This window comes from Lethenteron reissneri, chromosome 6 (genome assembly GCF_015708825.2).
Source record: "Lethenteron reissneri isolate LAM-NWPU_2019-01 chromosome 6, ASM1570882v1, whole genome shotgun sequence".
In the NCBI taxonomy this organism is placed as follows: domain Eukaryota; kingdom Metazoa; phylum Chordata; class Hyperoartia; order Petromyzontiformes; family Petromyzontidae; genus Lethenteron; species Lethenteron reissneri.
The window spans coordinates 2,759,283-2,776,835 of NC_083784.1; the positions used below are offsets into that span (position 1 = coordinate 2,759,283).

The 17,553-nt window shown below is 49.1% G+C and overlaps 2 protein-coding genes across 5 annotated transcripts in view; one reads left to right on the top strand and one right to left on the bottom strand.

Annotated features, from left to right (window-relative positions):
• The window catches only part of UST (uronyl 2-sulfotransferase), a 131,972-nt gene extending 121,650 nt beyond the window's left edge, over positions 1-10,322 (top strand). Inside the window, exons 7-8 of the mRNA XM_061570029.1 lie at positions 314-471; positions 5,164-10,322. Of these exons, the coding sequence (XP_061426013.1) occupies positions 314-471; positions 5,164-5,687 (682 nt within the window). The 3' untranslated portion in view covers positions 5,688-10,322. The remainder of the gene's footprint in view (positions 1-313; positions 472-5,163) is intronic.
• A 179-nt stretch (positions 10,323-10,501) lies between these two features.
• The window catches only part of KDM1A (lysine demethylase 1A), a 32,238-nt gene continuing 25,186 nt past the window's right edge, over positions 10,502-17,553 (bottom strand). For all 4 annotated transcript variants that reach the window (XM_061570013.1, XM_061570004.1, XM_061569995.1 and 1 more), the window contains 5 exons: positions 16,094-16,281; positions 15,181-15,295; positions 14,222-14,349; positions 13,579-13,725; positions 10,502-12,491 (listed from right to left, as the gene is read on the bottom strand). In XM_061570013.1, coding sequence (XP_061425997.1) covers positions 12,333-12,491; positions 13,579-13,725; positions 14,222-14,349; positions 15,181-15,295; positions 16,094-16,281 — 737 coding nt within the window. In that variant the 3' untranslated portion in view covers positions 10,502-12,332. The remainder of the gene's footprint in view (positions 12,492-13,578; positions 13,726-14,221; positions 14,350-15,180; positions 15,296-16,093; positions 16,282-17,553) is intronic.

The following is a 17,553-nucleotide window of genomic DNA, read 5'->3' on the forward strand; positions in this document are numbered from 1 at the left end:
GCGCTACGAGCCAGACCACCCGAGTTTGACTCCCGCTCACGACGATGATCTGAACCGGTGTTGAGGCCTTCCCTAGGTCGAGTCTGCCTCAAAACGAGTACCTGGTGCGATGTGTAAACATCGTCACCCGGGGAGACAAAGGCAGCCTGGTGTGGTGCTGGCCACCCGCCGCCTCGCGTGCCATTACCGTCCTTCATCCGCGCTGCTCACGAGAACAGAGTATGCCCCAGCAGGTCCGTTAAAAGCTTAATCAGTCGGGGGGTGGGGGGGGAATCTTTGTCTTTGTGTGCGTGCGTGTGGACCGGGGCTTCAGAGTTCCCAGTAGCTGGGCGCTCAAGAGGGCCAAGGACAACGTGGTGCAGTACTACTTGCTCGTGGGCATCCTGGAGGAGCTGGAGGACACACTGCTGGTGCTCGAGAGGCTCCTGCCCCACTACTTCAGCGACGCCCTGAAGATTTACAGCGACCCAGGTGTGTGGCTACGGGGGACACGGGGACCGCCTCCCCGACCCGTCACATGGGAGAGTCGGTTGCGAGCAGTTTCAAGACCGCCGTTGGTAACACTTTTCCTAAACGGACAAGTGCTCTATATGACAGGAGACCATATTCTTTTTTTTCTTTTGGTAAAGTCACGTAGGTATAAAATGAAATAAATCACGGCGTTTCGATCGCAACACAAGCAATCATCAAAAAGCACAAGCAAAAAAAATGTCTTGCTGTGGTTCCCCACCTGATGATGATTGCTTGTGTTGCGATCGAAACGTCGTGATTTATTTTATTTTATACCTACGTTACTTTACCGAAAGAACCAAAGAGTATGGATTCCTGCAGTCACAAGAGCTTCAAATCTAGAATGACAGGACACATTTTGGGCAATGGCTCTTCTTCATGCGCTCGTGTTATTGACGAGGTTTTTCTGTTGTCTGTGCTTGTGCACCACTGCCAACGCAGTATTGCCAATTAATTCGCCATTAATTTAATTAACGTGAGAGTTGGTGAATTACAAATCCCACCCATCCACTTGTCACATGCCTGCTCCAGTCTAGCGGCAACCTGGGAAATATCAAGTGAGAAATTAAGTGCCGGTGAGAGGCATACGAAACTAACTTATAAGCTTTTTATTTTATCTTACCAGGTAAGGCCCACTGCGCTATATAGCTCTCTTTCAGAAGCGACCTGGCCACAAATGGTAGCTCAACAAATTGGCTTATCATCATGTGGGAATTTATAGCAGCCAAATACTCTAAACGCATGTTTCTAAATGTGGAGGGAAAAACTGGAGGACCCGGAGAAAAATCCATGCAACCACAGGAAGAACATGCAAACCCCAAATATACAGCAGCAGGTGTCAGAGTCGGGATTTAACCCACGACTTCCTGCATACCAGGCGAGGGAGTTAACATCTCGCCAGCGTGGCACCCATATCCAGTATATATTACCTGGTTACACCAGCCCACAGGGGATTATTGTGTCCGTCGTGCAGGGAGGGGCTGGGTGGGGAGGGAGGGGCTGGGTGGGGAGGGGAGGGGAGGGTGGGGAGGGGCTGGGTGGGGAGGGTGGGGAGGGGCTGGGTGGGAGGGGCTGGGTGGGGAGGGTGGGGCTGGGTGGGGAGGGGCTGGTCACCCCGTGGTGCCCTTATAAAACTCAACGTTTAACCTACTCACGCCGGCTTGTGCCCGCCCTCACAGTCGGGCATATTTGCGGAATACACTACGCCGCTGTTGACCCTGGCCATTGACCCTGGCCATTGACCGAACAACCCAACGTTCCTACCAGCTCTCTCCGCAGGAATGTGTACTGGATTTGGTGTGCCGGGGAGCGTAAATCAATTGTGTGGCTCTGAGCGACGCGTCCGGGATTCTCTCAGCTTTAACACAGCCTCGCCGGCATCCGCTGTGAAGCGCACCTGGGGACCAGTCAGAGTGCCAAAGGTGACATTGGTGACAAGTGTCGGTGCAGTCTTAATAAAGACGCTCGACAGATTTTTATCAACAATAGTAATAAAAATGATGCCCTTGATCTAGGAAGCCTCGCTGATTGTCAAGACCCTTTTATCTCTCTCTGCTTACGTGTCTGTCTGTGTGTCTCCTGTTCTGTGTTGAATCTCTCTCTCTTAAATTTAGCTATCTTTGGAAGAACGTAATCAACCAGGTTGGGTGCTGACTGTTATGTTAGCCGACTCTCTGTGTTGTATTACATTATATTTATAAGTTCACTAGGTTTTGTTTTCTCTTTCATTTGTAGCTGATGATAATTGCTTGTGATGCAATCGAAACGTCGTATGCTATTATTTAATTTATTATTTTCTCTTTCTACGTGACTTTACCGAAAGAACCAAAGAGTACCTTTTTTCATGAGGTTCCTGCAAATCAGATATTTTACAAGTGCCCTCTGGTTTTTCCCCTCCGCATTTCGAAACACGTGTTTAAGAGTATATGGCTGCTATATATGTCCACGTGACAAGTCACTTCGTGGGGGGCTTTTAACCGTGGCCAGTCTCCCAGCAACCTGGAAAATATCCACGTGAGAAGTGGCGGTGAGAGGTTTCCTAAACTCTACGATAATTTGGCCACATGTGATATCTCAATGAAGTGGCCAATCTACCAGCAACCTGGACAATATATCATTAATTAAGGAATTAAATTCGTGGCCAGGCCGTTTCTGAAAAGGAGCTATATAGCTCAGTGGGCCTTGCCTGGTATAAGGAAAAACAATTTGTGTAGTGTTTGGCATGTCGGAGGGGAAACGGGTTTTGCAGAGTGCACAACAGGGCGTGACCCTCAGATCTCCAAGCAGAGAGATTCAAAAAGCCACCGCTGTACAAGTCAACTCGCAGGCGGAGCCATCGGGGCACCTGGCATACCCCACTGGCGTTCTCCCATCCAAGCACTAACCAGGCTTAACCCCTGCTTAGCTTCGGGGATCGACGAAGATGGCGGGCACATGGGAGGCCGCATTGGGTGTAGGCAAGGACAACGGGAAAACTAAAACTTGGACTTCTCTGTCTCGTGCTGTCGTCACTTGGATCTGACGAGAAAGTGCGTCACTGGTTCGATTGCGTTTTCCAGCCACTCCCGACTCATGGATGTACAGTATAAATGTTTTTTGTGATTTGCTAAACCTTAATTTGCATTCCTGTCGAGTTTTCGTATTGTTTGTTTTGCAACTTTCTGACCCGCCCCCTCCTGGACGTCTCGTGAAAAAATAGTTTTTTAGCTCATCGGATTCCTCCAGTATAAATATTCTGATTCTGATTCTTTAGCATGCGCCACCTGGCATCGATGAAACGACATGAACCTTGCCCCTGGATAAAATGTCAACGGCACGTTGTGCCGCAGCTGTGTTTTGATATGCACCAATAACAAACCTCGTGTTAATGACTAAATATTTACTCTCCGATAATCAAAGGGAACGTAAACATGCCACAACATTGGCATTTTTTTTGCCGCATTGTTTATGGTTTGTAAATATCCTCCTTCTTAAAAGTCGGAGCCCGTCAGGCGTCCCACTAGGAATGTACGCCCATGCAATTATAAAGGCGCAGCCCTGCAATGGCGGAATGGTTCGCCACTGGAGGGAGTGGCAACAAACCCCTCCCGGAGATGCCTTAGCCTGCTCTTCCACGTAGGCATCTTCCACGTTGGCCGGACCTTCTTTTAAGAGGCGAGAGTTACCCACACTTCACCCCAACACTTGTGATGTGTATCGGTCGTTGTCCCCACCACCCACACACCTCTGATTAGCACGGTTGTCTGTACGGTGTGAAAGAAGTTCAGCGAGCAACCAACTGGTGGTACCCTTTAATACTGCGAGGTGGACAGAGGCAGTGTGGGAGGGTGGTAGGGGGGGCATTTAAGAAACTTGCACCATTGCTTAAACCGCCGTGACAGGAGTTCGAACCGGGGACCTCTGACATTGTCATGTCATAGTAACTTTCTGACCCGGCACCTATTGGACATCTGTGAAAAAAAGAGCATTATAGCTCATCGGATTTCTCCGGCATGGATAAAGATTCTGATCCTGAGATTGCAGGTCTGGCCTGCTGACCATTTGCGCACCGCACCGTCCCACGTTCGCGTACTAATTACAAACGGTTGGGCACGTACACTTGCGTTTAGACATAATGTTGTGCCTCTCTCGAATTTGCCATCCTGTTTATTTGTTTTTTTATTATTCCAGATCTTTCGATAGACTGGGTAAGGATTAGAGGGAATAGCAACGTAGACAACGTGCTGAAAATAATTGATACACGAGAAAGGTGGAAAACTCACGTATGCAATTATTATTTTAGGATAACCCATGCTCGATGAATTTGAACACATTGCAATCCACTTCTGATAGCTGTTGTGGTATCCACTTCACATAGATGGCCACATGCAGCAGACTTAATCGTTCACTTGATCTCTTTTATAAACGTAATCTGCATATTCAGTCGTGGCCTGCTTTCAGGGACAACGAGGTTTTGGAGGTTATCAGGCCTTTCCAGGACATGCCTCGATTTATCTCTGCCGTCATTAATCGTGCGATGTTTCATAACCGTGGCAAATTGTTAATGATGGCGGAGGCAAAGTATTTTCAGCTTGTGCATGATTAAGTGTTCCAAGTGCCCAAAGCGGTGGAGAAAAAAATGTCGTTTCCCTTCATCTAAAGTCGTACAAGTTGTCGACTCACGGCTCGTAAACACCGCGATCGTTCACAAAAAAGGCGTGGAACAAACACAAAACGGAAATGTTTGCAAAAAACCAATGGAGAGATGCATGCTTTAGAAAAAAAAACACAGAGACCGAAAAGGAAACACGTGGATTTAGAGAACCTATACAAGTTCATTAGACATCATTCAAACTGTTAAGGAAGGCGGGCTTGGCCACTGGTCAAGCAACGATGGCAGCCAAAGAATGTGAATCATCCGAGAAGACGATCAATTGGCTCGTGCGTTGATGCTAGGTGGACAATTACATCGCAGGATCGAGAGAGGTGGGGGACAGCTTGGGGGGGGGAGGGGGACCTGATCGTGGTCGATGGCGATTTGCTTACACCGGGTGCAGCGACGAGAGCACCTCGCGCGAGCGTGCCCTCGATGCCCAAGCGGGTCCGCTGCTATAACCGTGCCGCCCGTTTGACATTTCGTGTCCCCCCCCCCCCCACCACCACCACCGTCCGCAGACTACTTCGGCCTGGGCAACGGCACGAGCTCCCTCAAGAAGCAGCTGCCGTCGCGGCGCGCCCTGCAAGTGCTGTACCAGAGGCTCGGCTACGAGTACGACTTCTACTACTTCGTGCGCGACCAGTTCCACCTGCTCAAGCGCAAGCTGGGCCTCAGGGTGCCGCGGCGGCCCAGGCCACAAGACGTCACGTTGCCCCCCGGGGCGACGCGCCTCTTCGCCGACGAGACGGCCGCGGTGGCCGCAGGGGGGACGGCGGCGGCAACGACGGCGGCGGCGGCGGTGGGAGGAGGAGGAGGAGAGGCGGCGACGGAGGAGGCAGCGGCGCCCGAGGCCCGTGCCCACGAGGGCCAGGACTCGGCGAGGGAAAGCGGCGGCGTAGGAGAGGGCACGGGCAGCCGAACGCCGCCCGTGGCGCACGGGGCTTTGGTCCTGCGCACGTTAAACGAGGATGGGGGGAAGGAAGGTGACACCAACGTGGACGTGGATGTCTCGCAGTGGCTGCGGGAGAACTACCGGCGCTGACCGCCGAGTCCGTTCCGCCGGGACACATTTGCGTTTTGTTTTATGTTCTGCACAGAATAGATGGGTTAATTTGGTGTACATATACTGGAGTGACGAGCGAGTGGTATTTGCGAGCTATTTCAATCGTGGGTGGCTTTCGCTTTGTGTGATGATGCGAACATATTTAAGAAGCCTGAGATGAAAAAAAAGCCTATACAGTTATGAAAGTGATTATTTACCGATGTTAGTTTCGCTAAGTTTTACGACACTCTATGAGTGGTATTTTGAATTTTAACTCATCAGAGATTCTTTGCTGACGTGCCGTGGTCATGACGTCTGTCGATTATGGCGGGCAATCACATCTCTGAAAAAAGAAATCCGTTGATCTTACATCCTGAATTGAGCAGATTAAGTTGTGCATTTGGTGTTCGTTATGAAAAACATTGTTCAAAGGGATTCAATACTCACGCTGACACCATCATGCATATTAATTCACCATCCTAATAGACTCAAATAAAACTAAACTATTTAATATTTTACCCGGTAAGGCCCTATGAGCTAACCAACTCTTTTTCAGATGCGACCAGGCCACAAATTATAGCTCAACGAAGTGGCTTATCACATGGAAATGTATAGCAGCCAAATACTCTAAACGTGTGATTCTAAATACAGGGTGGGGGGGGGGGGGGGGCCTGGAGGACCCGGAGAAAATTCCACACGACCACAGGGAGAGAGACCTGCAAACTCCAAATATACAGCAGACGTCATGGTCGGTATCGAACCCACAACCTCCTGCATACGAGGCGAGGTAGTTAATATCTCCCATCCTTGTCCCCGCATGTTATTTCTTTGAAGGCGTGTCACACGGACTTCAGTTCCGTTTATCCTGGGCGACCAATCCCCTAGCGATGAGGCCCAAGTGGAATGTGCTCCCGTTGTGAAATATTTTAACGTTGTAATTAACAAACTCCAGCGGCGAGTAAAACGGTGGGCCCTGCACCCGCCTAGCCCCACAGCCCAGCTCGCCATGCCCACACATCAAAGCCAGCACAGAAGCCACCCGGTTCTTTGTCGGGATGGAAATAATTACCAAAGTGCGTCATTGTCTGTTGGGGGGAAAAAAAAAGAGTACGTCACGGCGTAATTTGCCGGCAAAGTCAGTTGTGCGCCGGTGTGGCTCAGATTATAAATTGTGACGGCGATGCAATTTGCGCCGTCGACCAAATCGCCCAGAATGTGCCCGATGTCAGAAGCTAAGCTGGTTTGAGCGCTGGACAGTGCTTGGACGGGTGACCACTGTGCAAAAGGCTGGTTGACATCGGCTTCAGGGATGTGTGGTGGGCAGCAGAGGGTAGTGCAGCAAAAAGCCATCGCTGCGCCGTGATTTTATGCTCAACCCGTACTGAACCAGCGTGGTGAAGTATGGTCAATTAACCCCCCTCCTCACCCATGCTACAGCCCACATGGCATGGGGAGGCCATCATTCGGAGGTGGATTAAGGGCTGTTATTTGCAACGTAACTCTGCGTGGTGTGGAAGTGCAATGTGTGTAGATGCTGTCAGTCTGGAGTTGATGTGCCGATGGGGTGAGTGTGTGAGTGGGGTTGGTGAGTGGGAGAGGTGGGTGTGCAAGTGGGGAGTGTGAGAGTGAGAATGGTGAGTGTGTGAGCGAGTGTGTGAGAGGGGTGTGTGTGAGTGGTGAGTGAGAGTGGGGTTGGTGAGTGAGTGGAGTGAGTGGGGTGAGTGTGTGAGTGGGGTGAGTTTGTGAGTGGTGAGTGTGAGTGAGTGGGGTTGGTGAGTGGGGTGAGTGTGTGAGTGAGTGGGTGAGTGTGTGAGTGAGTGGGTGAGTGTGTGAGTGGTGAGTGAGTGGGGTGAGTGGTGAGTGAGTGGGGTGAATGAGTGGTGAGTGTGTGAGTGAGTGGGGTTGGTGAGTGAGTGGGTGAGTGTGTGAGTGGTGAGTGAGTGGGGTGAGTGGTGAGTGTGTGAGTGGGGATGGTGATGAAGAGTTTCCGTGTAGAATGGCGGCTACTCAATTTGCTCTTCTGACGGATGTAAGAACGTTCAAGTATCACGGATTATTATAATTATTTCACGGAAGATATTTACTTATAAAGCACAATTTACATATTTTGGGAAATGCAAACCTTGCAAGAGACATTCGTTGACTGCATATTATGAATGCTTTTTATAAAAGCTTTAAATGAAAATTGGCTATGAAATAAATATATATACGATAATTTTAATGAAACTACTTAGAACCAGGTACTGTGTAATCTTCGTTTTCTTGCTACGTTTCCAGGAGTATCAGTTTTTCCACCCCTCCTAAGTCTTACTTCGCTTGCCATAAAAATTGCGATCGCAGAACCAAGGGAATTCGAAGGTGGTGATGGGACAGGTTTGGTCATGGGGGCCCAAGGGGAGAAGCAATGGCAAAGAAGCAACTGTGGTGGCCGCAGAGCAACGACCCAATTCTGCTTCGGCCACACTCAAAGGGTCCAAGAGCCCAAAGTCGGATTCGTGTCCCGTGCCAGATGAACCCCGGGGTCCCATAAGCCCCCGGCTCTCGCATAAACTGCGTTGCGACGTCATTGTATGTCTGTTGAAGGCGGACGACACGACGATCTATTCCTCTCGACGAGCTCGACACGGTGCGCTAATCAAAGTTGTGTTTCTTCTGCGTATTCGTCCTCGCCTGCTGCGCTAGGACGACACGACACAACTGAATGATCCGCGCCAGGCGGGTCGCGGCGTTTGTTGTGCGCGGTGGGACGGAGTCGCCAAAAATCAATAAATTAATTACGATTTTGACTTCCGTTTATTCGGGACCACGGTATCCCGCCATAAGGTGCAGTTGTCACCGTCGTTAAAGAAAAAAGAAATGTGCAGGAAATTTAAACAACCCGCTCGGGGGGGGGGGGGGAATACCGATTCAGCATGCATGTACCATGCCGTAGCCAAACGTGCTAATGGAAGGTGCGGGGGAAGGGCAACACTTAATCTAAACAAAGACAGAACAAAGATCCCCCGTGGAGCCTGAACAGACTGTTGGGGCAAGTGCTGTTAGCGAGCACCAACACACACACACGCACAAAATCAATGTAATTACACTGCTTCACACTCAGTCGGGCCTGCAGATATTGAGACAGCCACGAGCGGTGGGAGGGCATGCATAGCTGTCAACCCATACGGTGTACCCGTGTTCTTGTACAGGGGAATTGGGTTTTCAGGTCCATACGGCGTACAGCCGTTTTAATACGGGCACATTTAAAAAAATAAATCTATATTTGTGTTTCTCCCTTGTGATGGGACTTTGTAGGATGAACTTTGAGATGTATAAGGGCACGGGGTGACCCAATAATGTCTGAATTGGTGTGTAATAAGGTAGGGCACTGATAAGGGGTTGACAGCTACGGACATGCTTGGCTGTTGAAAGGGCATTTCGCTTTTGCTATCGAGACTTTTATTGTTGTTGTTGTCGCTCACCACGGCAATTCTCCCGGCCTGCCACACCCACCAACAGCACGATTGCGGCATGCACCGAATGCGCCCAGGAAAAGGAGATCGGCATTACAGTTGACAAGAGATTAGCGGTGGAAATGTTTGTCAATTCAGTATTTGTTTTTTTTATTTTTAGTCGACGCTGACTTACAAGTCGAAGCGGGACGATGACGACGACTATCCACCGGGCACCCGAGATTATTGACCAACGTTTTTAGGGACAGAGGTGTAACGAGGACGACCAAAAATGGCAATTGGCTATATTTGTACGTAAGGTGTCACTACTGATTGGCTAAGCAGATATTAAATGCGAGGGGGAGCAAAATTTTACGAACAGTGGATGACATTTTTGACTGCTTTTAGTCAACCAGACGAAGGGAATTGCTCAATGAAATCCACAGGACCATGGCTCGCCCGACAGTTCCATCACGTTCTTTGACTTAATGACTTGAAATAAAATTCGAAGTTAACACCGGGCAGTCGCTCCGGCAAAACAGTACATTCCTGCGTACACTTGGAAGTAATTTAATGCAGACAGCAATGCTACGATATTGTTTAACGTGTGGACCCACCACCGGAACCAAGTGCATCTCTCTCTCTCCTGGGAGTACATGGTCCACACCACCCGTCTTCACCTTGCAGTTCCCATGGAAAGATCATCCGTAATTTCGGGTCGGTGGGGCGAGCGCTGTTCATATAAACACCGACGGCGGACAGCCAACAACCATTGGCCACCAAGCAGCGTTGGCCTCACCTGTGTCGCTTGTGACAAAATTGGGTGCCCTTTGACGCCACGCCAACTGTCAAAAGGCTCGCTGGAAGGTCACGGGAAGGGCCCTGGTGTTATGCACTGGCCACGCTCTCACGACACATGTAATACCAGACCCATGTGGTCTCAACTCACAAAACGGCAAAGTTCATCATGCATAGAGATTTCTAATGTACAAATGTGCAATGGGTGGTGGCATGTTCAGACACTTAGCTTTGGTAAAATGTTTAACGATAGTCTTCTCTAACCAACGTACAGACAAGATGTTGTGTATTTGTCATGACTACAAAGCCAAACAGTTCCAGTTTATTTTGTGTATCTACCGTGTTTGTCCTGGGACTGCGCGCACTGGAGAGAAATATGGAAAACAAGTTTCAAAACGAGGATTCGGTACATTGAAACGCGAGGAACCAGAGCTATGGTGCAGAGTAATATGGAACAGATTGTGTATATATAAAGTCCCCCCCCCACCCAAGACACAGTAGATGCCAAATAACTTTGCTGTTTGGCAAAAAGAAATCTGGCATGATTAAATGATAAGTTTCCCAGATATAAACCACTTCACAAACTTTCCATTTCATTTTTTTATTCTTTTAACATTTTATAAAATATATACAACAATTCTGCCACAAGTCGGTGCCAAAAATGGTTGTTCTAACTTGAAACAGAAAATTCCAGCTCCGATAATTGAAAATGAATGAAAAAAGTTAGCTCTCAATATCAAAAAAAATATATACATTGAATGCTTTAAGGGGTGTGCTGGTTAAAGAATAATGGTCGATGGTGCAAAGCCAAGTGTGATGTTTTGTATCAAGGCAAGAAAACCCCAGACTGTCATCAATATTGAAATGAAAGTGTACCAGACGCAGCTGCAACTGAGACGGGGTGTCGGGCCATCGATTCAAATTTTGTCAAACAGCTTTGCACATCCGAGGCAACACAGAATAATTTCTACAACTTTGCCCTCACTTAATCGCGACGAAAATAAAATCATGCGTCGTGTGGTAAAGGGCCAATTATAATTCACTAAACAAAAGGCGTTTTCTTATTCACCAAATCAAATGAGGACTGTTTTTTATTGTAAAAACATGGGATTTGCCAGTTAACTGATGAAAAGGTGAAACTTTAAAAAAATAATGGGCTTTTATCTTGGAGCGGTTTATTAGAATTCTTTTGCGATCAAGAGCAAGGGTCTCAAGTAATGCAATTATTTACGTCCACTCAGAATTTCGTACAACAGTAAATGTTAATTTAATTGTCTTGAACATGTGGCGTTTGCTCGGTATCTTTGCCTCTGTGTATAGAAGCAGCCGATATTTGTTGGTTTGCTAAACTCATTGAAACTTTTACTGCTTCCCCACCGACTTGGGTCTTCGTTTCAAACACCTGTGCTTTACCTTGCTATCAAACCGGGATATCGTTGACCCAAATCTGCGGCGTTACATTCATACGTGACCGTCTGTATGTAAATGTTATACGATAAGGCATATGTAATGTTTACATGTCGTGGTTCTCCTGCCCAGTAAAGACAGCTATGGACCAAATCATGGGTTTTTGAGGTCCGTCCGTGTGTGTGTTGAACCTTACGAAAATGTTACTTTGGATGGCAATTCACTGCACCTCCACAAAAGTCTCCCAAGATCGTGGCCAAACACGGCCGGAGGACGCCACTGCATCTGGCCAACGCTTTCTACCGCCTCAAAGTTTTGACATACAAAAGGTAAAAAAAAACACATTGCTCTTCCTGGACAAGACAGACACACATACAAGTTAAAGGTCAAAAATAATTTTGCTCAGCATCGCATACACCATGGATGCACAATCATATGAAATGTGAAATTATATTTTGCTTTGACCTTGCAGGTTCACCAAGTGTTTGGTTGCCCGACATTTGTAAGTGAGGCATATTTCATTTGACTTAGCAAAGAAACCTAATATACATTAATAATTCACTTTTCTTATTCATGTAATTTTCATTGTGCATTCCACACGTTACAATGCAATGGCAAGAACATTATTTTTCGGGGGCATTTGGGGGGGGGGGGGTCAATTTGCATTCGCACATGTTCTCATAAGTGGCAGGGGCGAGTGGGGTCACAATGCAGGCAGTACAAGCAGCTTTAACACCACACCATCCCAGTAGTAAAAACGAAACAATTCCATCATCTATTTTCTCTTTAGAGCGTGCACGGTGAAAGCCGCGAGGCAGCACAGCTGTTCCCTCTCCCCCGTTGCCCTCCTTGTCTAACCTAAGCGTCAACCTGAGTCTCAACCCTTGCCAACCGTGGCACGTGCCAGCATGTTCTCGAATCCGTCAGCGGTGTGTCGCGCCGATAGGGACCCGGTTTTCCCGAGCGAGCGAGGGCCAAGTAACACGTGGTGGTGCGCGCTGGCGGGGCGTCACTGCGTGGTTGGCGTGCGCGGAGGAGTGTAAGGGGCGCCCAGGAACTGGTCGGCGATGCGACCGGCCTCCCGCAGGCCGCTGAGCAGTGCTCCGTGCACCGTGGCCGGGTAGTTCCTGATCGTGTGCTCCCCAGCAAAGAAGAGCCGGTGTATCGGCTGCACAACAAAAGGTCGAGAGGGAGGGAGGGAGGGGAAGGTTAAGTCCATTGATTTAGGAAACAATGATAAATAATGATGAACATCAGTATCCGGACATTCAGCAACTTGCATATCCACCCGATAATAAACCAGCGGCCGGTTGCATAAACGATGTAGGTGTCATTTCCCTTGCCCGTTGATACTGGTAGGAACCACCTGGTTCCACCAGCCCACAGGAGATTATTGTGTCCGTCCGTCGTGCATCCAAAAATGGGAGGGGCTGGGTGGAGAGGGGAGGGGGAGGGTGGGGAGGGGCTGGATGGGGGGTGGGAGGGGTGGGGCTGGGTGGGGAGGAGCTGTCAACGTTTAACCTACTCACGCCGGCTTGTGCCCGCCCCCTCACAGTCGGGCATATTTGAGGAATACACCACGCCACCGTTGACCCTGGCCATTGACCGAGCAACCCAACGTTCCTACCAGCTCCCTCCGCAGGAATGTGTTTAAGCATTGCAGCAGCAGTGGAGGGAAACATACTTAGGTGTTCCCTGCAACTGGCTATGAAAATATGTATTTAAATGGATGGGGGGCAAGAGGGAGGCAACAGCATAAATTAACAATAGTTTGAATTCTATGCCACCCTAAATAAGCTGTGTTTTGCCCGATAATTTTTCCATTGTGCAAAACTAATTTCCCTAACATGCTCATTATATAAAGTACATTCTTTAATTATGCTAATTGACAGACATGATAACTGAGCCTTCGTGGTAAAATTTCTAAACTATGCACCATTATGCATTTATTTACTTATTTCAAGCGAGATTGAAAGCCGTTAACTGATAGACACACACCCTTCCATCAATAAGCAGACCATGCAAAAACATCCGGTTTGTGTGCTCAATTTCTTTAAGATCTATGCCCAGGAAAGACAACTATCAGTCCATGCAGGCCCCACAGCCGCCCCTGCTCTCACCTGACCATCAAACCCCCACAGAGTAAAACATCGTCTCGACGAACCAGCCCGTCACGGTTAAACGGACCTCGACAAAACATCCGATCGACACCGCCCGACCCACCCACACCCATAACCCCCTTGAGAGACGCTCACCTGTGGACTGCCGGGCAGGGAGGGCGGCGGGGCGATGGGTTGCGCCATGAGGTCGTAGTCATTTCCGTTGGACCCGGCAGCCACGTAGGAGTAGGAGCCGCGTGCCCATGGGTCCGCACGCCACCGCGTCACCACAGTCTCCTTCGGCTGCGGCGTCCAACGGAAATCGACGGCACGGTAAGCGGATGCAGGGTCACACACATGCACGCCGTCTAGCCGAGGTCGACACATCGCTGCGGAGAGTCGTAATTACGTGGGACAGAGGGTGAAAGACTTTTTTCTTTTAGGAGGGGCATCCTTGGGAGGGAGCCTTACAACAAATTGTCCGGAATGCGCCCGGGTTTCATCAGATCTCGGAAGATGGGCACCGTGCATGACGGGTGTGACAGGATGTGGACTGCGGGGCAGTCTGGTGAATAGCAGAGGGCAGCAGTAAGATGTAAATCATCTTTAGACTGTAATGCTACGTTCACACGTCTATGCTCCCTGCTGAGACACAGATATACCAGGGGGTGGGGGAGGCACCCCACTTCTAAATGAGCCCAATATTTAATAAAGGCTGGGTACGAGGGTTCGTTGCGATACCTTCCCTTCTCCCCATCGTTGCCGAGGGCTGGGTTAGACTCCCGGACGGGGCGTGTACCTGCGGTACGGCGCTGCTGCCGAAGATTCCTTTGAGCACAGCCATCGCCCGAGCCACGATTACGTCGTCGCTCACGTTCTCCATGATGCCAGCGGCTTCCCCGGCCACCAGCGCCAACAGGATGGGCGCTGCGGGGGGCCGAGGGGGGGCGGGGGGGGGCGTTGGAGAAAAAGACGGGTCAGGGTCTCGTCGTTACTGTTACTGATTGCAGAGTGCTGGGCACGCACCGCCGCATTGATTTATCATCAATTCCATCAGGGCATATGGAACTGATGATAAATCAGCGTGCCATTGATTCACGGAAGGTGCTTAATTCTTTGACAAGTGTACACAAAACTGAATGCACCATCACCAATCACCATCCCAGCGTGGATAACACAAAAAATATCAGGCTAAGTACATCCAACGCCGCCGTAGCATTTTGTGAGCATTTCTTCCTTACCACCAAAGTTGATCAGATAATGTCTCTCTAAATTTAACGTCCTCATCGGTGAAGTCTATACCCAAGTAATTAGTCACTTCATGATTTTACGAATGATTATCTTCAAAGTGTTTGCAATGTACGTCGATTGCGGCAATCGAAGAGCAACTCAGGGGAAAAAAACTGCTCAACATCTGTCGGAACGAGGGGGGAGGGGGGCTAGAGGCCACTACAGCTTTGTCCAATGCCTATTTACAGTGGCATGCATTGTGCTCGCTTAAAACACTCACTTGTTACACTCGGGCAGTGCGGTTAGCGGACACATTTCACAGTAATGCGCACAAATACCAACGTTGGCAAATAACATTGGCAGCCAGCGCGCGTGTGTCTGGGTTCGATGTTGGTTACGTAACAACTGTGTTCCTTAGGCCGAGTCGAGCGCCTCTATTCTCCGGAGGCACTTACTAATACGGCACATGTGCTCAGTGTACATAACTCAGTGGCCTCCTCCCACTCCTCCCCCTCGCAGGCACAATACCTTTGTAAAGGTTCCAGAAGAGGAACAGCTCTCCCCGGCTGGCTGTCGTGCTTCCCACGTGGCCAAACAAGTTGACGTTCAGGTCCCAGAACACGCGGTCAAAACACAGCACCACCTGCGGGCAACAACCGGAGGCAAGAGGTGGGGCCCCAGGTTTATTCCAAGCAAGTTGGCAGCCGAGTGTGAATAGTGAAGCTGCTACCTACGTATGTGTCTACATGCACATGCCTTTCGTCATCCACTACTGGACGAGGGCTTTAGCCTGCACTGTGTTTTTTTTTAACTAAGTCGTCACCCACTGCTTAGTGTAGGTTGGTGAACGGAGAGAGCAATAAGAGAGTTCAACTATGGCTTATGCTGCACTGTCCCAAGTCAAAATACTAAAATGTTTTTATTTTATTTTACGAAGGCACACTGAGCTACATAGCTCTTTTACAGACGCGAACCTGGCCAAAAAATGATAGCTCACTCAACCAAGTGGCTTATCATGTGGAAGTTTATAGCAGCTAAACACTGTAAACGCATGTTTTAAAATGTAGAGGAAAAAACCTGAGGAACCAGAGAAAAATCCATGTGAACACAGGAAGAACACGCACACTCCAAATATACAGGCATCAGGGTTGTAATCGAACTCACGACCTCCTGTATACCAGGCAAAGTAGTTAACATCTCGCCACCACAGTGCCCCAGGTCAGAAATACCAAGTCCTGTAAAACAGCCCACAACAACTGTTTGATGCATGATGGTTGCCAATCCAAGCTTTACCCCGGTTTAAAATCCTGCCTAGCTCGACAAGACCCACCATGTGCACTATCCACTCAGCCGGCCTGCCAAAAAAATAGATATCAAAACGACAACTAACAACGCCACAAACAACGCAAACACCAACGGCCAAGAGAGCGGGGCGGCGTGCCTTGTTGAGGTTGCCGAAGCCCATGCGTTGGATGGCGGTGGTTTTCCACTCGGGCAGAGGGGGGAAGAACTGCACGGCCGGGGGCTGCTGCTTCAACACTCCGAGCGGCAGAGTGCACAGCACGGCGTCGCACTTGTAAATGAGGCTCTGCGAGCTGGAGCGCGTGTGCTGAGTCAGCACCTCGCAGCCTACACACAGGGGACACACACACACACGTACACGCGCACGCGCACACACACACACAAAAGATTCTCATTATAGCCTAAACAGACTGTGTCGGGGGCAAGTGCTGTTAGTGGGCACCGATGAAGGCCGGCACGGCACACGAGGGGGTGGGTGGCCAACACCACACCCGACCGCCTTTGTCTCCGTGGTGGCGATGTTTTTAAACACCGCACCAGGTACTCATTTGAGGCTGAGTCGACCTAGGGGCCCAATCTCACAATATAAGCACTGCTTATACATTACCCATAAAGGTATTTAAAGAGGGAAAGGTCTACAAATGCAAAGCTGTGTTATCTCAATATTGTTGAAACATGTTCCACAACTTCATCATCATAAGCTGCTGGATGAAGGCCTCCCCCAATGTCATCACCAACTTAGTTATGGATTATTTTATATTTGGAGAATGTTTTGCCCATGATAACACCTGGTATCTGAGCAGCAGCAGCAGCAGGAATATGATCATCACCTTGGTGTAGACTTAAGCTTAGCAGTAAGCTTAATGACCACTTTGCTACCAAATTCTTCCCATGCATCAATCACCAGGAGTTTGCATTACAGTGGGATGACGGTAGAGGTGACCTGCAGGCCGTGTCCTCTTGCAAAGCTATAGTGGCAAGCTATTGTCACAGTGAAAGTTTCACAAGATTAATCCAATGGAATATAAAATAAAAAATACTGAATAGCATAATGATGGGGGGGGCTAAGCTAATTAGCACAGAGGCCACTCACAGCCTTTTCTTCACTTAATGTAAATTTTACCGCGTTAGCAATGAAAATGCCATCACTGCATTTGCTTAGCATTACAATAGGGGTCAGCAGACACCCGCGCTCGTCTAGCTTAATTACTCATTTTGCTTTAACGATGAGATCAGCATATTAGCTCACAGCAAGAACGACCGCACTTCAAATTAATATTTTCAGATCGTTGCAAATGCAACATGCCGTTAGGGGGCAGGTGGTGGGGGGGGGGGGGGGGGGGCGAGTGGTGGGGGGGGGGGGGTCCATGCTGTGTCAAAGGGAATATCAGATGAAGAATGAGCAAGAAACAAGTGCGCTGACAATGTGGGTTGCCCTGACCGGCTGCTGAAATTAAACTCAAAAGGGTTCATTGCTCGTGTCGGGGTCTCGGAAACGATGACAGGCATACACACTTTGCTTTTGAACACGAGGTTAAGCAACGAAGGACGTTCATCAAGTCAAGGCTGAAATAACGGAGGCTTGTTTCCACAATCACG